The following is a 25922-nucleotide window of genomic DNA, read 5'->3' on the forward strand; positions in this document are numbered from 1 at the left end:
ATGAGCCAGTGCCGCGGCATGAACGCGCGATTTAAATAGCGAGATCGATGGCGCAGATCAGAGCACACGTGTCGTTTTCCATAACGTTTATAACGATTTTTTTCAGCGTCGCTCGCGGCGTTTACTCGGGTGGCGTAAATAACGGATATAATAGCTCGCAATAACGCCGGTCGAACGGTGCGCTGAAGGCATAATTTACGATAAAAGTGCGATCGCCGGTATCATCGTGAATATCGATTTTTATAATGCAGAATGAGCGGAGCGCGCTCGCGGATGAATAGAATCCCGTCGGTGTTATAGAGCCCGCGCGCGGGAGTATAAATGGAAAAGGCTGCTTATTAAGAATTTATTCTGAATACTTTTTAGCTGCCTTTCAATTCAATATGTCTATCGATGAATATTAAAAAGCTTCTGCGAGAAATTCCCGGTCGTCACATCGCCAGCCAGGAAAAAAATTGACTGCGACGAAATCTATCAGACCATCTATCAGATGGAATGATTCGTTGTAATTAAATAATTTTAATGGATGAGGGAAACAGGATCTCTCTGTGGAATGTCTTATCTATCCACGTAATGAAAACGGCTTTATCTCGTTATCATTTTTTATTATACTTAAGAACACCAATCCTGGCTGCAAATATTTTATTGCATTCGACTGTGTTAAGTTGCCGTTTGGCTGACGTTGCATTTTCATTTATATCGCGAGGTGGTATTCCTGGAAGATCCAAGCAATCGTTTGCGCTCCGCGCAAAAAGAGATTGCGAGCGCGCAAGCAACACGCTTGATTTAATTGCATACGTTAGCCGCCCACAATCGCGATATTTTTTCCGGTCTGCAATTACGGCGGCCGCGGCGAGGAAAAATTACCGACGAGAATGGGGAAACGGCGGAGGCCGGCGGGGTGGAAACGAGACGGAGAAGGAGCGGAGCGCGAATAATGACTCCGCGGTGCGCTTTTCCGCGATATCTGTGCGCGGTCGGATAGTACCCCATGCGCGTGCTGTAACTTTCTAATTTATTGCCGACGATTTGTTTGCCTCCCGGACTAGCCCGCGAGAGAATCCCGCGCGGATTAATCGGTCGAAGTGTCGCGGATCAACGATTAATTATAGACGCTAAACCGAAGAGATATAGCGGGTCGTTTGAAAATTTGGGTCGTATCCCGAGAGCAAAAGACGATTTGCGAGGAAGCGCAGTTGGCGCGATCGATTCAATTTATTTGAAATATTTCTGTCATAGAACACCGTGGCAAAGTCGCGCGGAAGAGTTGTTTGCGAAGAATATAATGGTCGATTTGTTTGATGTGCAGGCCTGCGACTGTCTGGGAGTCAGCAAGGAGTGCGACTACTTTGGGCTGAAGTATCAAAATGCAAAGGGCGAGGAACTCTGGCTGAATCTGAGGAACCCTATAGAGCGACAGACCGGCGGCGGCGTGGCACCTTTAAGATTCGCACTGAGGGTTAAGTTTTGGGTGCCTCCTCACCTGTTGCTGCAAGAGGCCACCAGGTAAGGAAAATTAATTGACACGAATCACACCATTGTTCAAATATATTTGTCGTAACAGACCGAACAAACAGACCTTTTCATTCTTTCGGCGCAATCCGTAAATCCTTTAGCACGTTGATGTATGAATTATAACTAGACTTAAACGTAGAAGATATCAATTCTAGTGCTAAGAAAACGATTAAGGCATGATTATCTTTAACAAAGCATTTTATCGATGTTTTAAAATATATTTATCGTAGATTTTAGAAAAATTTGTTATCCTCTATACTAAAAAAAGAATTTATAGTCTTTTGAAGAATATTATAAAATTGTATTTTAAAAAAAGTTGAAATGATCGAAAGCAAATCGAATTTTTGTTTTAACTTAATGTCCTTGATTGAACTCATTTAAATAACGAAAATAAATGTACCGGTTGAAATCTTAATGCTCAATTATTTTCTACGTAAATTTATAAGATTTCCCCAAACAGCACGCCGCTTACTTACCGGATTTAAATTTTTAAAAAGAAAATGTAATATCACGAAAATTAAATTGTTAATCAGTTTAATAATTTTGATGTTTATGAGCATTTTTACTATCCCGCCCTTTTTCTCGTATTCCGAAAACTGTAAAGAATTTATTGCGAAAAACCTTGGCTAAGGTAATGTTTTTCACAATAAATCTTTTACAGTTTTAAAATAAGGGCGGAAAAGTAGAGATGCTTGTACGCATAAAAATTATTAAATTCATTAAATTTTATTTTCGTGATATTACATTTTCTGGTTTCTTCTTGAAAGCTGTATTTTAAATCTGGCAAGTAAGCAGCTCGCAGTTTGGAGAATTTCATAAATATTTATAAATTCACCTAGAAATTTATTGAGCACAAAAATCCACTTTTGATCTGATATAGCCATTTTCATTATTTAAATGTGTTCCGATCATATTAGAATATCATTCATCTTTCTTGATTGAATTATTAATATTAAATCACTATTAGGATTCAGAATATATTTTAAATATATTTGATGCTTATGAGAGGCTTATGACAGATTTGCAGATATATGAATTTGGGAAAATATTTTAAATAAATAATATTTTATTTAATTCAAGTAATTTACAGTATTTTTTAGCATGTAAAAAAAGTTTATTTTAAGCAAATAATAAGTATATTTTAAGACAATTATCAAAAAAATATTTTTTTGCAAAGTTAATCATCACTTAAAAGAAGAAAACTAAAACTTGATTAAATCGCTTTCTTTAAAATAAGAGATTAATATTTTTCTGCCTGTACAGGCAGAATAAAGTTCAAGAAATATCAATTTATTTGGCACGCAAACATCGTTAAAAATTTTTCCTTGAATTCAGCCGAACATTTTAATAGACACTGCTTTGACCCCCAGTGCATTTTTGTATGATTTAACGACATCATAACTTGGTAAAACTTCTATTTCACATGTATGACCGTCCGACGAGGGTTCGAAAGGGATCTACATATAATCTCGTAAACTCCCAAGGCGCGCTTGCAATGTTCGTCGTCCCTTGACAGCCGGGAGATTGAGGTAGACGGATAGTTTACACGCTCGACAGACAAGCAATACTCCACCGATTGATTGGTCGCCGTCGATGTGATTTCAAACAGAAGCTTATTTCGGGGATTACCGCGCGACATTGTCTACAGTTAAATTAGACGTCGATGATACCTAACGGGATCATGGTAATCTCACAATAAGACTCCTCCGGAATGCTCGTAATCCTCGGTGGAGCTCTTAATCCGAGTGTCCCACCGCTTTTCTTTTCTTATAATAAATTTACAGTATCGGTAACTGGAAGTAGTTAGACCAATACCTCTCTGCTACCGTCGCCGCTTTAATTACAGGACATTTGCATCGTCTTCGAGCCCTCTCTATAGCATGGATGCCCAAACCCTCTTTGCGCCCTTTATCGATCTTCGAAGGTTTAATACGGCAAAGTAGTTTTAAAATTCAGTGGAGGTTTATTCATTCGAACATTCGCTTCGTTATATGTGTTACACGACCGCAAACCTCGTTAATGCGATACCAACTCTTATACGATGTTGCGTTCTACGTATACAGTTAGTAATAACGTGTAATAAACCCCACGAGGGTAAGAGAGCGCCGCGCTGTCCGGTTGTATTTTAAAATCAGCATCCGGCGCCGCGTAAACTGCGGAATGAGGGAAACTGCCTCCGGGAAATACACGTCGCGAATGTTCGGGAAGCAGGAACTCGTTTTGTTTGAAGTTCTGATTGGCTCGTTACCGTGGCGCGACGCCGCGTATTCAAAGCGAGACTCACCGCGAACTCTCCGCGGCATTTGTGAATTGCGTCCGTCGTAATCCGACGCGCGAGTGCACTCGTGCATCGACTGCAACGGTGAGAGAGAAAGAGAGAGAGAGAGAGAGAGATAAATAGATAGATACGACAGACTTCGTTCGAATTGAAAAGCGTTCTTTGTAAATCGTTTCTTTTTTGGAAAGAGAGCCAGAGACGAGAGGGAAAAAAAGGATAATAACGAGAAATAGAGGGAGAGAAATAGAGAAACGCTCGTACAATCAGTTGGATTCCTTGGGTGCGATCCGCACGATCCATCGATCCTCGAACGAGCACGTACGAAATTGCATGCTGGCGTCGCCGCGCCGTGGGAGTACTGATTGTATCTGGCAATACCGCGTTGGATATGTGTTTTCGGGCGCGATTGCAGAAGCGACGCCCGACGTGCCGCGCCGGTGCGCTTCCGTGCGGGCGAGACGCACGGTAAATAATGTTATGCACGACTCCGATGCGATTTATTTTGCATTATTCGCGGCATTTGTATCGGCGCAGCCCTCGATACGTGACATTCCGCGACGACCGTGCGGCAATACGATCGCCGCGTCGCGAGATTGGATCGCGTCGGTGGAGAGTAAGGAATATTTGGGGAGCCTCTCGCTCTCGGAATTTTCTTAGCGTGGATTTCCGCCCGGATCACGCGCCCGACGATGAGAAATTCTGAAAGAGTTAATGAAAAAGAAGCTCGTTTAATCCGAGAATAGTCGCCCGGGATGTTTTTTTTATAAAAAATATTTTTTTGAGATATAAAAAAAAATAAAGGTCACTGCAAATTTTCTTATTGATCCAAAATCTACATTTTTTTGTTCGAAGATTTCGAGATCGAATTTATACAATACAATAGAAACAAGAGTTATGACTCATATATTTACAGAACCGATCAGTTGAAACTAGCTGAAATGTAGAACAACACCCCAGGTGATCGTTTCCGTCATAAAATTTTTCAATCAAATGTAGTAAGAGTTTATATTACAAATTCGACATAATAATTTGATTTTGAATTGAAAGTATTGAATTTGAAAGTATTATAATTATTAATAGCTTTGTGTTTATCAAAATCAAAAGATTGTATCATGTTTTCATAAATGTTTATTTTTAAAAATAATTCCTATAACTTTTATATTTATATGTACAATATAATAAACTATAAATAAACTAGAAATAAATCATTTTGAATAATTCTACGAGAATTATTCAAACTTAACGAAAACCAGCAATAAAAACTTTTTATAAACTGATTTCTTTATTTTTTGAAAATACTGTCATAATAAATTTCTTCTTTAATATTTTCTTAGTTTCTCCTCACGTTTTTGAAAAAAAAGTATTAATTAAATTTATATACATAATGTTCTTAGATATTAATAAATTATGCAACAATGTCACATAATCAATATACAATTTTTAGTTAATAACAATGGGTTTTTACCTAGAAAAATCTCTCCAGGTGATCGTTAAAACAAAACTGGAGTGACCGGGAATAGTTAAAATAGTTAACTTTAACTATTTTAACTATTCCCGGGTTAACAGGTAGACTTTAATTGCGATTTCTATGAATAAGGGAACTCGATTATGTCGGGAAGATAGCTACGGTATTCGAATTTCGCGTCGGTACATTCCACCATTCCACCCTTTCACGATTAAGCTAAAAGTGACGACGTGCTCTCTGTCATTTGAAACTTCTCAGAATTTTTCGCGGTGAAAAAATTTCCGAAGAGAGAGAGAGAGAGAGAGAGAGCGACAGAACTTGTGTCGGAAGTTTCCGACGAATCAACGCAACTAAATGTAGCCTGCGTCGATTGTAATTAGCAGCGGCTCGCAGATTTCAGCGGATCGAAACGTAATTTCAATTTAATCGCGGTCGCTCGAATTATCCCGCGTGGAGGGGCTAAATACACGAAGAGTAATGCGTCCGGCGTGCGAATTAATTCGTCACTGGTAACGCTATACCGCTGTTGTAATTACGCCAGCTTGCGCTACGAACTCTCGCGTTGTCCAGCAATATGTAATCCGTTAGATTTACAACGAATCCTTCCCTGCATGCAATGTGCAAAAGGCGTGACGACTATGTGCCTAGGTAATTATGTTGAGAAATATTTTTGTTAAAAATAATATTTAAAAAATTTTTCAAATTTTGATTAAGAAAAAGTAGATTGCTGGATTTGTTAGATAAAACATTCTGTTCATCTATAAATGTGAATGCGATTGATGTTAAAGAGCATCTATTCAACTTTAATGCTATAAATTAATGATTTTAATTTCCGCAACGTCCGGGCGCTAATAATTAAAATACTATTTCATTATTGCAAGTGAAACTAATAATAGATGAAATAAGGGAGGGGCGGGGGCTAGAAATTAATTTCGTTTTTATAAATAATGTGAATGTTATGTTTTTTGTTGATATAACTGATTACTTATTCAATTACATACAATCGTTATTTTATCCACTCATTTAATATTTTAATCTTTTTCTCAATGAAGCTAACCGACTTTAATTAAAAAATGTGAATAAAGCAATTTGGACATTACTTTTACGAAGCTTTTTATTCATAAGATGTGATAATTGAAAAAGATATTTTTTAATTTAATTAAACATGAATTTTTTGTTACATTTATTTCATATGCGAGCATATGATATGTTAAAATCAATCATCTTCCTTGAGAAAGGAATTAAATTAACCAAAAGTGACCCTCGTAAAAAATCATAATTATGCTGTTGAATAAATAATAAATTAATTATGTGTGACAAAATTACATACTATTTATAAAAATATTACTTTTCTCCTATAAAATTGGAATTTATTTAATTAAGAAATTACGCTTTTACGCAAGTACGCGCGAATAGAATTTTACGCCTTGATGATTTTACGTCTGATTATGCCTTGCCGAAAAAGTTGATTTCACAAGCTTCTCTCGGAGCCTCTTAATCCGCGGCACTTCGACATCCCTTTCCGATGTGTGCCCTTTGACGTTGCCGTGCCGTCGACCGAACTAAACTCAACTCGAGAAATTCACTTTTCGCAAGTTAACGTTGCGCTTTCATGTGCGATTAGCGCGCGAATTTTCCGGTGTCGCGTCGTCAATATCATCATTACTCATGAATTATTTCACCACAAGTCGAATACGTTATCTTAATTACGTGAAAGTTTTTAACTGAGGTGGCGAATCACAGTTAATCTCTCGGCGCTTCGTAATACACATAAAACGAATTAATCTCTAACAAAATTACGACATTACCACGTCGCGCTTATTTTCTACTTCCAACCGGGATATCTCGGAGGACCATATGTATATTCGACGGTAAAATCCGTAGGGTACGGCACGGGTAAAAGGGTTTGTCTCTGGTCTGCCGCATAAGATACCACAAAATTAATCCCGACGTGGGTCAGATTTAATTGCGTTATCCCGCACCGTTTACGACGGGTCTTTTCAAGAAAGAGCCAGAGAGAACGCCATCAAGGTTTTAGATTTTGCAGGAAAATGTTAGAGATGTTTTTGATCACTGTGGGTGACGTTATCCTTAGTGCGTTATTTTATTTTTCTTTAACACTACTCTGGGTGAAAATTCACTCACATAATTATAATTTTTTCGGAAAATTTAATCAGTGATTAGATGGAATATCTGAAGAAAAAAATGTAAAGCTTGAATGTGCAGGTAAAAGAAGTAAGCGACCTCTGCCTTTTTTACTAACACTTGTTCAATTATTAAATAATTTTGTTTACTTTTTTTAATAGAATAAATTGATATAATTATTATTTCAATAACCAGTTGTACATCAATTTACTCTACTGAAAATTATATTACGGCAGATTTTTATTTTTATTGTTACAGTCATAGAAAATTTGTTACGAGTTTTGAAGTTATTATTTAAAGTTACTAAAATAAATTTTGTGTGAGTTTATTTCTATCCATATTAAATAGTTTATTAATTTATAAAAATAAACTCGCGAACAAAATATATATCGCAAAAAATTATGAATTGAAAAAAAATTACTTTAACACTACTGAATATTCATCCAGACAAGTTTGAGATCACAAGACTTAAAGAGAGTCTGCAGATCTGTCATCGTCTATGACTATAGATATACTAAAGAGAATAGGTAGATTCACAAGCTCGTGGCTATTTCTGCTATCTAATGGCAAAAATACTTGAATTAACACATAGGTGAAAATTCACTCACAATAGTACTCTATAACGTTAATGTTCGGTCAAACAACGTCGTGCTTTTCTATATTTGAACTCGCATTTTATTATATTTCTGCATCACAGTATTATTGCGTAATCGATAAAGAACTGATGACTGATGACATGTCATTTATGACTCGCTGAAATTAGCTATCCGCAGTTTATTTTCGCTTATTTCGGTAATTTCGAGCCATTTCAATATTTTCACCGACGACTGCCACTTTCCGCGGAAATGCACAGAAAATTTGTGAAAATACAAAACGTTGCACGAAACAAGAACGTTTTTTTTTCTTCTTTTTTTTTACTTAGAACGCAACGTACTTCATCATCATATTTTATCACAGGATATAAATCACGGGGGATATCACGTTAATTATTTGGCGCCATCGACTTCGCCTGTGATTTATCGATTTGCATTTTTATCCGCTCACAAAAACACGATTCTCCGATCGCAAATTCGGGGTCTCTGTCCGACGTGGAAGCTTCATACCGGCGCTAGCGTTTGATTTATCGCCGATCTACATTTCGTTTGCAACGACGTCACGACTTTCCCGTCACACTCCGCCCGTAAATTTCGGGAAGATATACGGGCGCGAAGTGACACGTCTCGCCATTATCGCATCGCGATGTGATCGATGATTAAAAATACAGAGCGTTGGAAATTGCTGTATCCATATTTTACAACTGACATTACGGCGAAAATTAACGGACTGCGCAATTAATTTCGTAACAACGATTCGTTGCGGAATTTCAATGAATGTCGTCGAGTTTACGCCACGAGGGATAGATTGAGGAGCGAAACTCCATCGCTCCGTTCTTATTAATTCGCATTGCACTTCCGCATTAGCGAAATGTCGCCGACAAGATCGTCTATCATACGTCACGATGGTGAGAGAGATCGTCGCCACGCATTTCTTCCGACCGCAAAGTCGCGACGTTGATAAAGACAAAGTGTTTCCGTATCCGAGGTGTTTGGGACTCATAGTTAATCTGCAGAATTACAACCGCGACTTCTCACAAGAATATACCATAACGCCGCGAGTCGTTCGTCATTTTCTTCGAGCTACCAAGATCCCGAAGATTTGCGTCTGAGAGAAAAAAAATTTGCTAAAGCGAATATGATGGGAGGATTACGACATCGTCATCAGCGGATAGAAATTACATTTCTAGCAAATTCAAATATTTAATGAAACGGAGCAAAATTTATGTTTGTCCTAAATACTACGAACGGATATACGGGATTTCCTCGAGCAAACTATTATTCCATAAATTATTATTCATTCGCAATATATATTCGTAAATTATTACGTGAATACCAATTGAGAAATTATCAGTTGTAAAGAATAACATAAATAATAATTGCAATCGCTATTAACATTTCTATGATATGCAAATGTAACTATTCGATATGCATATTTGGTACGTCAGCATATTTATATGCATTTACATGAACCTTTCGCATATCCGCGAAAAAACTATAATTATAATTTTATACACTTCTGTATTTAGTTTTAAATTGCATAAGTTTTTTTTTACTATCATTTTTTTAGCCAAAGTACATAGAACATCCTCTTTGCACATGAGCAAATTTTTACAATTAAGTGAAACTATTACATTCAAAGAAAAATACTGTAAAAAAATGTGTTTACTCAGTTTATTATTTTTTTTCTAGTAACTTTCACAAAGAATTCGCTTGATAATTGTTTTAAAATGTATTTATCACAAACAAATGTATTAACTTATACTAACAGAAAAGAATTTATACTCTTTCAAAGAATATTATAAAATTGTATTTAAAAAAAAATTAGTGTAATAAGTAAGTTAAATTTTTGTTTTAATGTTTTTAATTAAAACTTAAATTATTAGAATTCAGAATATATTTTGAATAAATTTAATTATGATGAACTTGCAATAAAGCGAATACAATCGTGAAATATTTGAAATAAATAATATTTACTAAATTCAACATTTTTCTCCGTCTACGCAGAAGTTTATTTAATAGAATAGCAGATTCAAATTTGTAATTGATATAATTATAACAAGATAAGTGTACTTTGTTATGAAACTGTAGTAACGATAGCGGTAAACTTTTTGTTGCAATTGGTAAAATTTTAATGGTACAATTTTAGCAAATTGTAATTAGTTGTACCGGTGAAAATTTTTCTTTCCGTGTACATTAATAACGCACAAATTTTCAGGTAAAAGTTTCTCTTATACTAAAACTCCTATAGCTCATTTCTAAAAACGCAGTATTGTTCTTTTATGTTATTCCGAATTGGGAGTATATGTGTTTTATACGTACAAAGCGTTCATATAAAACAAGTACGTATAAAAACTTTTCGACAAAGCAAATGTCACAAATTTACACCGGGCTTCTCGGTAATGAGAGAAATTGTAATTTTCCAAATTTTTTTTGTATGAAATTGATGCATTCTAACTCTAACTTAATTCTTAATTTTTTTAATTGTAAAAAATGACTATAATTCTGTACTTAACGAAAAGATTACTTTGAAAAATGTCGCGTTCAATGGATAAAACGGACTTTTCAGTATCGTCTCTCGAAGCATGTAACATGAAATACCAAACAACACGAAAATTGACGAAATAATACAAGCCTGCGATTACCTGTTTTAGCGTGGTATTAAAAAAAAGTTTGCGTTCCAAAGGTTAAACAAACATTTCCGTAGCGGTAATAAACGGAATAAAATGAAATATGTGTGTCGCGCTTTTGCTTGTGCGGATATAGAAAAACCGATGGGCGGAAAACGCACGGGCAGGAAACAACCGTTTTTTATATCGTCTGTATATATCGAGCAAAAAAAAAAATATATCGTTCCGCTTTCAAAATTGCGTCCACCGCCCCGTCGAGAATCGCGCCGCGCGGAAAAAGGCCGCGCTGGCGCGGCATGTGCTACGTGTTATAAATTACGAGTTTTATCTCTCTCTCCCGGATGAAGGCTTAACTCTGATGAAAAGAAAAATGTCGTCGGCGTGTGACCGTCAGAAACGGGGGCGTCACAAAGGAAGAAATTCGAGTTCATCGCACTCGCGACACGGGCGGACTTTTTTCATCTCTTTGCGCACCGCGAACGTGACGCTCGCGACACGATGCTAATGATTCGCGCGCGGAAATTCGACGGGATGGGAGGCTAAGAGTCGTCTAAAAATTCTGGATGAAAAGCGATCGAGGATTAAAATTCACGCTTACACATTTGGCATATGCAATGTGTAACCTCCAACCGTTTTCATTTTATTTTATTCACTTGTTTTCCATACGCGGATCTGATGGGGTTCGAATAAACGGGGGATGAATTCGGAGCTATAGTATTCATTAATATTAATATTTGCACGATAGCATTGATACGAGCGTATAGCGTGTACATTCAATGATATTCCGCTCTCTAATCCGGGTTTGACAAGGATGAAATAGTCGACCGGACGAACTATACCTAACAGCGGTATTCATATCCATTATTTGATGAATAAGCGCAGTTTCACGAATCTACGAATCTCCGACAATCTATGGTAATTCCTCACCTTTGTAACTCCATTGTAATTTCGCGAAACGTAGATGTTATGAATAACGATTCGCTATTAATTACGCTTCCAATCGGGGAACGGGGGATAGTGGATGATCGCTTCATGGCTGTAAATGGCGTGTCGTAAGACGCGAAATAACTGCACCTATATTTGCGCTGCTGTTAATCTCCCGAGTGACCATTGAAGCGTTGTTGAAACGCAAGTTGTAAAGGGCAGCAAAACCGTGGATCTTGCTGGAAACGCTGGGCAAGTGTTTTACAGCAGCATGGAAGTTTGGCTTTTTTAGTCTCCCTTTTGTCAGTGGCTCCGACCTCGATCCTCTTCGCTGAGCTTTTCGTACGAGGCAAAACTCGCCGCCGGTTTTCGAAAAAGTAAGGGCGGGCCGAACGCCAGGAGGCGGATAACGCGCGGATCGAAGCGTACGTTTCTCAATAAAATAAAAATAAATTCGCGGTGCACAAAGGACGCGCGTTTAGGTAAAAGCGGCCGTGCGCAACTTTCGAGAGGACGGCCTGGAAAAACTTTCGGCCGGGAAAACCAAACAGATAATCGCGCGGCGGAAAGAATGAGAGAGAGAGAGGGAGAGAGAGAGAGAAGAGAATGCGAGGATGTACATACGCTAAACGAATGAAATAGTGCGGCACAACAAAGAACGCAGGCAACGAGAATGGAAGTCGGAGTTCGGGAGGACGATTCGCTTTAAGAATATAAATCAGGCTTCATTACAACGCTGTGTATTTGCCATAAAATATTGAATATATCTGCCGGTAATCCTCTCGATATCCAACGACTTCAGAATATCTCGTCGCCACATCGTGAGATCTGCGGACGAGATACGATGTCTCTTCTTTTCGATTTTATCATAAAAATTTGCTGCGGATATTCGAATACGTTGGCGTTGCTCTAGAGCAGAAAATACTTTGAATTTGATTTAAATAAAACGGTGACGCTACTCCAACGATAAAATTTTCAATGTAAGCAATGGTATGTGAAATCAGACATCAATTTTCAAGTTTTATTTGCCGTTGAGAATGATTTGAAAGTAAGTCGAAACACTTTTGAAAGAAATCCTAATTTATGTATTTGTATTTTGTTAAGGTGTAATTTAATTAAATTGAGTTTGGGGAAGATTCTAAACCTTTCTTCTGGAAGAACTTTATTATGGCATCAAGCGACGATAAATTAATATAATATTCTTGAGATTTCAATTTATTTATAGAAACAAAATATGATAATTTAAATTTCGCCGTTTCAGATTTTTGAAAAATATTAATTAAAAAAAAATTAGTTGTATATTCGATTTTGTGACATTAAATATGTGAGATATTATTTAAATTTATTACGCACAAATTTCTGCGCTATTTGATAACTTTTCTTGATAAATTTAATAATTTTTATTGTTTATAATACTCTGGAAAAAGTACGTTTCCTAACATGCTGGTTATTACGGAAAATGTCATTACATGCCTTAGTAATTAAATTGGTAAGATTGTTCACCCGGAATATAGAGAGATCCAGGTTTGAATCTTGTTAATATTTTTCGCAAATAAATTCTCAATGGCCGGATGACGTTTTGGTAAATGCAGTGTAATAAATTATCATTAATTAAAGCGATCCACTGGTATTTAGCAAATTTAATTAAAACTTATTTAAAGAATTACCAAGTGACAGAGTAATATTTCGTTTAATTACAATGTTGTAAGATGCTCGTTAGCATTAAAATATTATTAAATTGCTTGTCAAATTAATTTGTGATATTATGTATTGCAGTTTCAGTTTCGACTGTGTTTCAAAACCTACGAATAATCGGCGGACAATTCGAATAAATTAGAAATCGTAATACTTTACGCAAATATTATCAATCGCCAGAAGAATAGCCTCGACTAAAAAATAACATTTCGCTTTGCTTAATAGTGTTATTAGATTTAAATTTTGTATACTGGCGGCATTTTATTAACCATTATGAGAATAAAATTTTCTAACTTTTTATGCAAGAAAGTTTCTGATTCATCGTGCCGCTTATCTTTTCGCATTTTAAAATCAGCAAACTCTCCTTTTCACACACACACACGCACACACACACACACACACACACACACACACAGTTGTATCATTTTCTCGACAGTTGCCGCAGTTAAATTCTTTACGGTCGTGGAATAATGGAGCTCTCGCAACTTCGACAGTTACACATGTATAATTCGCACGCGAAATTTTCTCGCCGAGAGCCACATTTTTCTTTATACGTCGCGCACGTGACGACTCAGACTCCCTGGCTCTTAACTTCTGCGATTACGCGGGTTTCTCTTTACCATCGTTTTGCCTCCAGCTCGAAAGGTTTGCAACGTAAATCTTAAGTTGCACGCTAATGCGTTTACGACGTTCCGCGCGGCGGCAACGCGACGCGACGCGACGCGACGCGCCGCGCCGCGCGAGACGGCGGATACACTTTCGAGTACCATCCTGCTCGGAAGAGATTTGTCCCCGGCTTGCGCTGCGAGAAGTGGCGGAGCTCTCGGGAGACAACGGCGGGGTTCATTAGCGAGGGACGACATAATTCAGGGAGCTGGTCGTTTGTAAATCAACCTTGCCGACTGGCGGGTTAAAGACTCGAGCATGTGTCGCCGCGCGCACCGCGAGAAATTAAATGAAATATTACTTTGTCACGTGGTAATTCTTTAAATAAATTTTAGTTTAAATTCGCTGAACAAACCAGTGGGTACACGGGTTGCATTAATTAGCAGCACTTTATGCTTGAATTTATTACGCTGCATTTGCCGAAACGTCATCCCACGTGAATTTGCATAAATTTCAACATAACGTAAAATGATTGTAAAATAAAGTGAAATAATTCGTAAAAATGTTGCAAATATTGCACTATCGTCGGATGGTAAATTTCGGATGGTAAATTCTCTTTGCGTGTCACCGAGACGGATTCGCGTACTTGCCTGTCGTCCCGTTCGAGGTAACTCTCGAGGAAGATCTGCTTTACGTCGGCTTCGCGACGATACGAAGTTAAGGCAAACAACAACCACGTTCGTTTCCGAAATCTCGTTTTTCCCCCAAGTTTCGTCGATTCTCTTTCTTTCCTTCCCCATCCCTGTCTCCCCCCGACCCCCTTCCGACAATTGCTTTTATGTAACTTTCTAGGGTCCGAAGCGAAGTATCGATCGAATTCGAACGCGCGAGTTCATCCCGCCATATCGTTTCTGCGGAGAACGGCTTTTCGGGCGGGGAACGAAAGCGGCATGTTAACCGCCGGGAATGGGCTGCACCGTGCACCTTTTGCCGACGAGTGGCGGAAGATACTCGAAGATATTCCCCTTGCGCGCATCTCCACAGTGCAGCGCCCGCGCGGCACGTTGACGTTGACCGTTTTCCTTTGCGATATCGAGCTTCCTTATCGCTTCGAGAAGTCACACGATTCGGAAGAAAAACTAACACGAAAATATCTCTTACAGCGCGCCAGTATAATTTTCTGCTTACGTTGCGAGGACTGTGTATTCTAAGCGAAACCATCGCAGACACCCATGCCACATAAAAACTTGCGATATTCTTGAATGTAGCCAGTGTTGCGCTTGGATAACTTGAAATTCTGATAAATATAAGATAAATTACGTATAAACATATCTTAGATAGGATAAACACGATTAAATTTTTTAATTTATCTAGAAAAAGGAATAAAATTATTTATCTAATCAATTTTAACCATTTGTGGTCCAACGTTTTTGTTTTTTCTGCTATTCTAGTTTAACCGAATCACTGGTACGTCACCGTGTTTTTGAAGGGACTCTAAAAAAAATTTGAAAAAATTTTGGTACACTATTTCAATATTCCAGAATACGATTTCACAATTGTTTGAACCGAAATGTTTTTTAATTTTTTTTTTGTACGTGTGCGAATTTGAGGTAGAATAATTCAAAGTTGAAAATTTGTCTTGGGTCTTCATATCTCCGGTAGGACCACAGATAATATCTAGATAATATTTAGATAATTTTATATAGATGACGGCAAACACTGGAAGGACATACATATTCGATTCTTGAATCATAATTCTTGACATAAAGTTATATCCTATTAATTTGCGACATGATAACTTAAATTTTATTTCTCATCATACGTTTTCCTCGCGACGTTTGCACGATGCGCTAATTCGCTCGCACAGTGTAAGGGACTTTGTTGGCGATTTGGATCGGACTAAAGAGAAAAATGTATTTAAGTCCATCCGTACAGCTCTCGTCGGCAGAATATGCATACGTGTATGCATGTTGAAGATATAGACCAACAATTTTCGGGCTGTGCGAACGCTCGTGTGCCGCACAACTACCTATGACAATTCCGGCAAATCTCTACGTCATGTGCCGCAAGGCGGATTTAAGTGCATAATTCATTGTTACTGTAACGTTGCGCATCCAAGTGAATGCGGCGCACTCTTGCGAGCGGAGAAATTTCATGTAATACAATTGGAACGACGTAAAGGGCGGAATTTGTAAATGTTCTCCGTCTGTTCTAACTCGCAAATGTTTAATTATTGAATGCATATTTGATATGATTTCAATATGTAGATCCTTCTTTCGATTTTTAAACTATTTTGTATTGATCGGATTTTTTTATGAAGTATGCTTATCCTGGTAGAAATTTCATACATTCTTTTTAACAGTCCTAGACAGTTACACTCTGAGGGAAAAATTATTAAAATTAAATTTTAATGAATATTCGAATGAATGTTCGAATAGTCCTAACGAAATATGTACGTAATATTTGTGAAACGTAAATACATTTTATTTAGTACAATAACCACTAATTTAATTTAAATATTGTTTTCCTTATAGAATAAATATTTATGTACCATAAGTAAATATTTTATTAGTAGCGTTCGAATAAATATTTAATAAAATTTATGAATTTTTTCCTCAATATATTAATTTCTATATGATAATCTGGACATTTACCTTTGCAAATTCCACATATTTTTTTTTAGAAAAACTGTTTCAATCATTGAATAAAACTGCCAAGTTCTTATCAATTTCATATGCAATATTAATAGAATTGTGCTTTAGAATTATTGAGAATACAGTAATATTAGACAGTAACCAGATAGATGCCCAGAAAACTGCATATATTTTTATGACGGCATGAAATATTTAAAGTAAAAGCATATTGCATAACAGCTTTTGATTAAGGTTAGTCGATAGTCGATACGTTTATCGATTTTTCTTTAAAACGAATTAATTCGAACCTCATTTATTTTCACATTTCACAAAGCTTTTAATATCTATTAATTAATACGTAAATGAAATGAAAATAAATCTTATTTTAAATTAAATAAAGAATAAAATTTTATTATTTATTTCTGATGTTTGACTTGAAATAATTTTTATTTGATTATATAAAAAGAAACTAAGAAAGTCTTAATATTTTTACTACAGAGAAGCTAATTTCGAATTGATTAAATAAATGTAAGTTCTGCAAATAGTACTTGAATATTTTGCACATTTGTTTCACTCACGTCAAAATTATCAAGATTTTTCTTTTTAATCATTTTTTTGCTTTTATTAATTTTTATTTTTAATCTCTTTTTTAACATCTATCTTCTAATAATTCGATGTATTTATTTGCGTATTAATAGCAATTATCGTATTTAATTCGGACGTATTTTTTACTGCACTCTATTTCTGCGGAAGTTGTGCGGCATCATATTACGGAAGCAAAATCGCGCAATGTACTCCCTGTGAGAATATCAAATTGCGCAAATGCGTGTTTTATCCGCCGATGCGTAGCTTAATTTGCGTCGCTGCGCTTATTAGCGCGTATTTCGCGTCCGTGAAGCAAGAAAATTCGCCGGAAAATTACGAAGCGACCGCGGTCCGAGATATAAGCAATTCATTGTTAATGTAGCGGTGGCAACGTGTTCGGACCGAGCCAAGCTCGAGGAGGCAAAGGCTTATTCACTTGGCGCACGGTGAGTCTCGAGTTGCGTTCCGAGTTCGGGAATGAGGCAGGGGTGAAATACTAGCTTCGGTAATGGTTTGTAAACTTATAGCTTGATGAATCGAATCTGCGAGTAAGGAGTTGAATCTCTTCGTGTCGTCGCGTGTTTCTCGTAAATTCACTTCCAGCTGCTTCCCTAGAAATTTGGCTCTAAATCTAGCTCTCTCGGAGAAAATGAGTTGGAAGTTAGAAAAAAGAAAATAAAATGTGCAATAAGAGAAACCTTCATTCTTCGAACGCAATTTTTAGAAAAAGTTTCGTAGTCGAATGGGATTTTTGCTGTAGTAATACAGGGCTTACGTGCTACAGAAACATGCTCCGATAAAATAGTTCGACATGACCTAATCGCTTCATAGTTACAAGCGAAAACATACGGCTAAAATCCAGCCTTTTTCCCGGTGAGATTTATCCCGGATATTTTCTATTTGATATCTAGATTTATGTGTTAAATGAACATGGAAACTGTAGTTTCAGGTACTCTGTAGTCAGTCCAGGCTGACTTAAATATATTTTTTTTGCAATTGATACATTTTCATTTATGTCAGTTATTAATTTTACTATTATCACTTATCAGTTTTATATTAACATCATTTATAATAAAATTATGAAAACTTGATGGATTTTATAAAAATGTTAATTTAATCTTCATAATAATTGCAAGTATGTATATAAAATGAACATACATTATTTTATAATAAACCTTTTTTTATAATAATACGAAAATTTATTATAAAATTGTATGGTATCATTATTATGAGCTACATAAATTGATCAAAGTTAACATAAAATGTATCTCATTTTTAAAAATATTGTAAACACGCAAAATGTAACTTGTAAAATTTTTATCTATTTTTTATCGTTAAATATTGCTTATATTGAGAAAAAAATAAAAAAATATTGATTATATATGATCAGCCAGCACAATTTTCTCTATTTATAATTTCTTGGAAAGAGAAAGTGCAAAAATATTATGATTACGTATTTCATTCGAACTTCGAGTCTTGATATATTGTTATTGTACAAAAATACCGCGCGGTACAGCGCGAGTATCACAGGAGTGTTACCGCCATTAGTATCGCGATTCTCGGTCGAGAGCGTCATTGATATAGCGACACACTTTTATAGATCTTTTTTACACGCTCGGTCTACCGTTGTATGTATAACGAGTGCACCGGCTAGAGCACCGCGATCGATGGCATCGGAGACTCGCTCGTGATTTACTGCCGTTCGCGTTTTACCGGTGGCTGAATGCCTCCTTCGCGCTTCCGCCTTCGGCTTCGTCCAACTTTCCGCGATGGAAGAATATCAATTTTGCGGCGGTATTGTTAGCGGGACGCGCGCCGCGCCGTTTACGATCCCGGAAAATCGACGGGAAACGCGCGGAAGTGAGCCTCGTAAAAGGCTAATCTGATTTACAGCGGAATCTCAATCTGAGAGGGGCTCGTAAAAGACTCTTTCGGACTTTTATGCGCGCGCCGTGCAAGAGCCAACTTTTGATATTAGGGACATATTCCTCGGCGTGATTGCGCGCGATAGTGGGAGAAAGAGAACTTTGCCCCGAAGTCCTTGAACGCTTTTAAATGCCGCGAACCAACCTAATTGCGATGGCAATCGCGATCGCCGTACCGCCGCCGTCAAGTTAAGCACTTGGAGTTGCTCCGAAATTCTTTTTAGAAACTTTTTTTTTCCGAGATCCCGCTATAACGATATATTCAAAGCGAGCCTTCCTTTCTTCTCGTTTCCTCATGCCCCTGGAAAGGGATAAGCCGCACGTGAAAAGCGAGGATGAAAGTAAAAGAGAGAAGATGATCGGCTCACATTGGAAAGCGAATTGCCCGATCGCAAGCGAGCTTCGCCTTTGAGAGAGATTAGCTTCGAAGGAAGCTTGCGGGACGTAATTAGTTTTTGAACTAATTAGTTGCACGGTAGTACGTAGTAGCGTCAGCATGACACAATTAGGAATGTACTTTAAGTCAATTACTGCGTTGGATTGATACTAATATACATAGAAATTACGTTCGTATTTCTATTGCGTTAAAATCTATTTTGCAGTGTTCTAGAAGCCAAGAAGTGAGCTGATAAAATGCGCTTACCTAATACATATTTATTTACTGATTTATTTACTGATTTAAAAATTGTAATGATTTCTAATCTTTCATTTGCATACTAAGCTCGCAATTTTGAGCCTATCTTTAAGCATTTTTATTTTCTGTATATGTCATGCCGTTCAATAATGATAGGAAAATTGCAATGCTATGAAAATATTGCATTACACGTTGCTCGCCTATCCTTTATATAATATTTTCACGCATTTCCATTACGTTAATATTAACGCAATATTTCAAACTAAACAGTGACAAGATTTATTGACATTTATAATGTTTATTATTGTATAATTGGTCTTCCGATCCTATTAATATTGAATGTAATAAAGCATCGACGCACCCTGTTATGAGCATCAGTCTGCGGTGTCCTCCAAATTACCATCCCCTAATTGACCCGATATTGTCCTACCGCCAAACCGACTATCATCATCGGCGCTGAGAGCAATGAGAGAGGGTCGTCGAACCTGGGGTTAATTTGGAGTGGCTACCGAGTCCCTCTGATACCGATGGGAAAGGAAATTTCGAAAATTATTAGCAGGGAAAAATTCCTTTTTGATTCCGCCTTTCAGCGTGCGCTCGGATGTCGGCGTCTCGATCTTCACCGCGGCACCCGGGAGCGACTCACAAAGAAAACGACTAAAAGGGAGGGAAATGAAAACAGAGCAGGCGGCGCACTGTTATACCGGAAAATAGGGCGTTCGCTCCCGAGATTTCGTTTACCGTTGGGCTGGCTGTCTGACATCTCTGGCGTTGTAATCTGACGGTATTACAGCCTCCCGCGAAGAAGCACGCTTTCTATTTCTTTTTGCCTCTTCTTTCTCTCTCTCTCTTTCTGTCGAAACCACGTTAGACATCGCGGAGAAGTGCTTCTTGAGAAATGTGGCTGTACCAAAGTTTTTCCGGAACGCGCCGTTGAGATTAAGGGGATTTCCTTTAATTGCTCGTGAAAGCATCCCGAATGTAATGGCCGCGCGGCTATGTAATTCTATGGTAATGTAAGCGTAGACGGGCGAAACGAGAAGTTGCGACGGTATAACGAGTCACCGCGTGTGTCTTTTATGTTGCAAATAAACGATTTTTTTTCCCCTCGCGCATTGTGGATAAGCGTAACAGCGTTTGTGCTACGTTTACCTATTTGCGCGAAACACCTCTGTTTTCCGATGCGATATTGTAATGTAATCACGTTGTAATGCAACGATATTGTAACGTAAAGCTTATTGTTCTCGAGGCCCGTTGCTAGAGTAAACTGTCGCAATTCGATAGCGTTGTGCCACGCGTTCGCGATAAAATGCGTGAACGATAATTAGGGCGCTGAGAGATTTATATATATGTACACGTACTGACGTGAATAGTTTATAAAGTGAAAACGTGACAAATATCTCTAGAATGCTTCATCTCGGGCACTCGGCCCTTCTTTTGGAATAACTTTTGCTCCACTGAATTATTTAAACAGTTTGTCAGCCAATGCGAAATGTAGTTGATAAAGCCGAGATAGGCAGGTTAAATATTGAAGGTAGAAGTTTTACGCGCGTCATGTTGTGATAAAATGAAGAAAAAGGTGGGAGAAGGGAGGCGTATAAATCGAAACTAAAACCTGTTGAGCTTGGGATAAGTTACAGTGTGCGTCACTTTCTTTTTTGCTGGCGCTATTGATTTTACCGAAATAGCAATAGATAATGCACCGGGGGCTTAGGTAATTACCTCGGGCGTTATAATTTACGAACGGCATTTCAAAATATTAAAATAATCGCGGCTTGTTCAATGATATAACAATAATTTATTACACGTATCAAATTACATATGCAGTATACTGTTAAACGTATTAAGAATATTAACATTGTTTAATAGCATTAAGGTTAATATTTAATAATACTGAAGCTTTTAATAATATTAAATTTATATTGTTTCTGTAATATTTGCCCCACTTTTATAAGGGATCTTAAATGATTAACAATATTAATCAGTAATATCGAATCAGTAACGCTGACATATGCATAATAATTTTATATCTTAAAGTTATTTCTGCGATTGTGTCAGCTATGGCGAATTATGCTGACGGAAATATCAACGTTGTTCTCTTTACATAGTTATTATTAATATCTTTGCTTTACTGCATATTGATATTCGGGACTTAACAAATTCGGATCATTATTAATATTCTACATCAAAATTAATCATACACGATCAATAAGATTGCCAAAAATTTGTCGCTACACCGACAATATTATTGTAAGATCTTTGTAAAGCGCACATCATATTTTTGAGGCGTATAAATTACCATGCAATTTTAGATAAAAAAACATAATTCTAATTCTTACACGGCTAACACATGTTATTGAGTATCAAGGAAAGCACTAAAGATACCTCTTGTTACTTTTAATTGCGGAATTTGTTGCATTTTAATGTCTCCTACGGCGCTGAACGCGAAATTTCAGAGATTTCGTGAAAACTTTCGCGGTAAAATCGAACGATCTCGCGTAACTTCGGTATCGGCCGAATAGTTTCTCTGCTTAATTTTAATCGAATCGATCGATACGCGGCGCTCGGCACATTACCAGAGCGGCAGAATTAAGCGGGAGTAATAACGGTCTCCGGGCGCTACCGTATAATTTCGCGGAGAGGTTTGCAAAATTACAGATTCTGATCTAGCTTAGGGGCGTAAGGTCGCGGCAAGAAGCCGAATACCATTCTCCGCGCGGTCGCTGTTTCCATTTCCGCTGCATGCAATTTTGTCGTCTTCTATTATGTAAACTAATAATCATGAGCTTCCTTACAATCTTACAAATCGCCATTGCGTAAAAGTATAAAATAATTCGAAGAAGAGAAACTTGAAAGATCATTTTAATGTACTCCTTCATTTTTCGAACTTTTACCACACATGATGCTCGTTGTTAATTCAAGAATCACTTTTATAAATATATAAAAATTATTAAGTGGAGATGCACGAGTCATATACTTGTGTGGTCGAATCGAATCGAATCTTTGCTAGTATATTCGAATTTGAACCTTTCCGATTCGATTCAAATTCGAACTATTAGCACATCTCTGTTAAGTGCTTTGGATTTATATTTTAACCTCTTTAGTATTTTTATAATTGTGTTATTAAAAGAAAATTACATATAAATGTTACAATTATTACAAGATACTTCAAAGCAAAGAAACAAAAAAACGTTTCAAGGTGTGCGTCAAGTGTCAATTTGATAATTTTATCTCATATCTTGTCGCATTTAAAGCTTCTATATCGAGCAGTTTCTTATTTGGAACTTTGCCAATGTTATTTACCTCACTGCGTAGTCTCTGATCGAATTTGCGAAATATCCAAATCCCGTAGCGTCGAATGAACTCGAAACCACATCGCTCGCCGTAGTACGAAGTCGTACATCGCACGAACGTGTTAATGTGGTTGCGCCGGGGCTTTTTGCCGGCCAGACCGCGGTGCGGAAGGCCGAAATTGCGTGTAAGCCCTTAACACGCAGACGCTCGTTACGACCAAACTCGTGTCGGACGGATAGGCAGATAAATGGATCCGACGGCGCGGGGGGAAGAACAGGTGGATACACGAAAAGCACTTGAACTTCTTCGCGGGTAAAAGCCGAACCCGGCTTCGCGTTGCTCGTGAGCGCTGCAGTTTCGAAGCTTAATTTCGCCGGATAGTTTCGGCGGTCAGAATTCGACGACGTCCGCCGCTGCTAGTCAAGGGACTTTCCAAGTGAACGTCAGTAAAGTGCTCGTAGACGGTCCTCTTTGCCTCCTCCTTCTTCCCCCAAGCGTCCGTTCCGCCGCCCGTTCGAAATTTCAGCGCGCGATGTTAGCACAAACAGAATCCGAATACTCGCCGAGCTAACTCGTCTTCAGTCAAGTGCACCGGAAGTAATTCGTCAGATAAATCCAACCGGATTTCCGGAGGGAATCCCTTTCCCAGGGCTCTCCACTGTCTCTCGCTATACGATAGGATTTTCTTTTTTGTTCTTGGTGACTATTGATAGAGGAGATTTTCCGTGACGATTGCCGATTGGGAAGGACCGTATGAATAACAGAAATAACAAAAAGTGTTCACGAGAGACGTTACATCTTATCTAACTTCTCTGCAAATCGATAAAATGTGACGTCTCTCGTGAAAACTTTTCGTAAAAAAAAAATTTAAGTAAAGTCCTCTTTAAATCCCCATGATAATTTGTCGGAAAATTTTTTCAAGACGAATCGTCTTTATCATCATTAAAGAATTTGTTATTTAAGTACGCGCTATTAGCGAGACAACCCGTATACAGTGGAAAAACCTGCGGAGTGGTTTCCCGTGGGGAGACTGCAGGCGGAGGATGTTTATTAGCGCGCTCAGATTGCATCTCGCGGTAGTCTCGTGTTTATTTGTCTCAATTAATTTTTTGTAGTACTTCATTATCCCTTAGTGGATGGGTATTACCTTCTAGATTTACGTAAAATGTATAAAAACGGGGCTGTCCGCGCCACGTGTAATGTAATAGATTAATTTAGAATATGAAAGTATGCCGGCTTTTTAATGTTTTTTTATGATGTGTACTTGTGACTCTTTATTGCATGGTGAACACATTTCTCTAATTGAACACATGGCAGAGGAAAAAATCATTAGCGTTGTAAAATTGTTAATTAAATATAGAATCTTTCCCGACAGTGCAAGTATGCTATACTTTTTGTTACACTTGTTTTATGTACACAAAAAATTTTGTTGAAATACAAATCTGACAATAATTATCTTGAACCGTTGAAAAATTATATTGGACGTAAAGCTAATTGCTAGAATTTCGAAAATTTGTAGCAAAATTATCACGCTTGAGCGTCCTACATAATTATTTTGATAATTCAGCATATGCAAAATTATTTTCTGATTTGTATCCAGCTAAATTTTTAGTTAGCTATTGTTAAAATTGTTCTTTATATTTATATCTACTTCGTACTACCATTGAAAGTAATTGCATGTAAATGATTAATTTTTTTTAAATATAAAAATAAGTTGCTGTTTTTATAAAATTCCTTGCAGGTCAGATCAGTATAAATCTACTGATTATGATGTAGGGATGGAATACATTGATATTCAAGGCAAGTTTAGCTTACGTGCGCGAATGAGAAGTGTGTGAACATTCAATTATAACTTGACTCTCTAACAAAACGCTTTATATTTAATATTTTTATATTGAAGCAACATACACTTAGTTAAATAATTTATCTTTCTGTTTTTATAACAACATTTTGCTATTCGATTATCTTGTATTCGGTTATTAAAATAACTTTAAAAGATACATGTTTATATTCAGAACGCGCTTGTAAAGAAGTTAGCGAGCTCTTTGTCATTCTATCCTTGTTTTACGTCCAATAAGTAATAGAGATATGGGTCACATCTTCACAAGAAGTCTGTGATCTATTTATTTTATTTCTATTTTGTTTTTATTAAATTAATATGGAGTTTTTAGTATAGATATCTTGCACTGTGATATGCGCCAATTTATTCTGCTCGGAGCAAGTTTGCAATGCAGTATGTTCATATTTTATTTGTTACAAAAAATTTATATACAGAATTATTCCTGGCATGAAAATGTAGACAAGGGCTCTCTCTCTCTCTCTCTCTCTCTCTCTCTCTCTCACATTAGTATAATTTAATTATAATAATTTATTGTTTAAAACGTTGAGTATCGAAATTGTGAAAACTGTGCCAACGAGTTCTCCGGTCTTCCCGATAATATCGAGTTGCTTTACCTTTTAAAATAGTTACTTTTATTATCAAAATTACAAGAGCATTATATATAAATTTTACGGAACGGATAAACAACACGCGTAGGCACATTCATGAATGTGTAAAACTGTAGTTATTTCGTGTAATACACCGTTACGAACTGCCTCTCGCCCCTCGGTTGCTGTGCGAACGCAAATAGAATTGCGATCAACGAAAAGGCGGGCCCCCTGGGCTTTCCCGGTTCTCAAGTTTCCATCATCCGCCCTTGCAGTAACTCGGATCACGAACTTTATCAGGTCAAAGATTTGTTTTATTCAGTGTCACGTAACCCACCGTTTTCCCGCGTATTCCCACGTGGATCCCATAATCTGATTGGCAAGTTCCATTTCGAGCATACATAAAATAAATCCGCGGACCCTCCTCCCCCTCCCCTGCGCAATCCGTGAAAATATGAGATATTAAAGCCCATCTGCCAGAATCAATATGCACTTTTGGATTCAGTGAGCTCTAAATTTATTATTCGCTATTCCGTCATAATCGCTGAATCGCACGGGTCATATGTCACGTCT

General features: G+C 37.3%; 1 protein-coding gene across 1 annotated transcript in view; it reads left to right on the forward strand.

Annotated features, from left to right (window-relative positions):
• LOC105198572 (E3 ubiquitin-protein ligase MYLIP) overlaps positions 1-25922 on the forward strand; it is a 189293-nt gene that overhangs the window by 148899 nt on the left and 14472 nt on the right. The window contains exon 2 of the mRNA XM_026136828.2: positions 1310-1506. Within this exon, the coding sequence (XP_025992613.1) occupies positions 1310-1506 (197 nt within the window). The remainder of the gene's footprint in view (positions 1-1309; positions 1507-25922) is intronic.

This window comes from Solenopsis invicta, chromosome 5 (assembly GCF_016802725.1).
Source record: "Solenopsis invicta isolate M01_SB chromosome 5, UNIL_Sinv_3.0, whole genome shotgun sequence".
Taxonomy (NCBI): domain Eukaryota; kingdom Metazoa; phylum Arthropoda; class Insecta; order Hymenoptera; family Formicidae; genus Solenopsis; species Solenopsis invicta.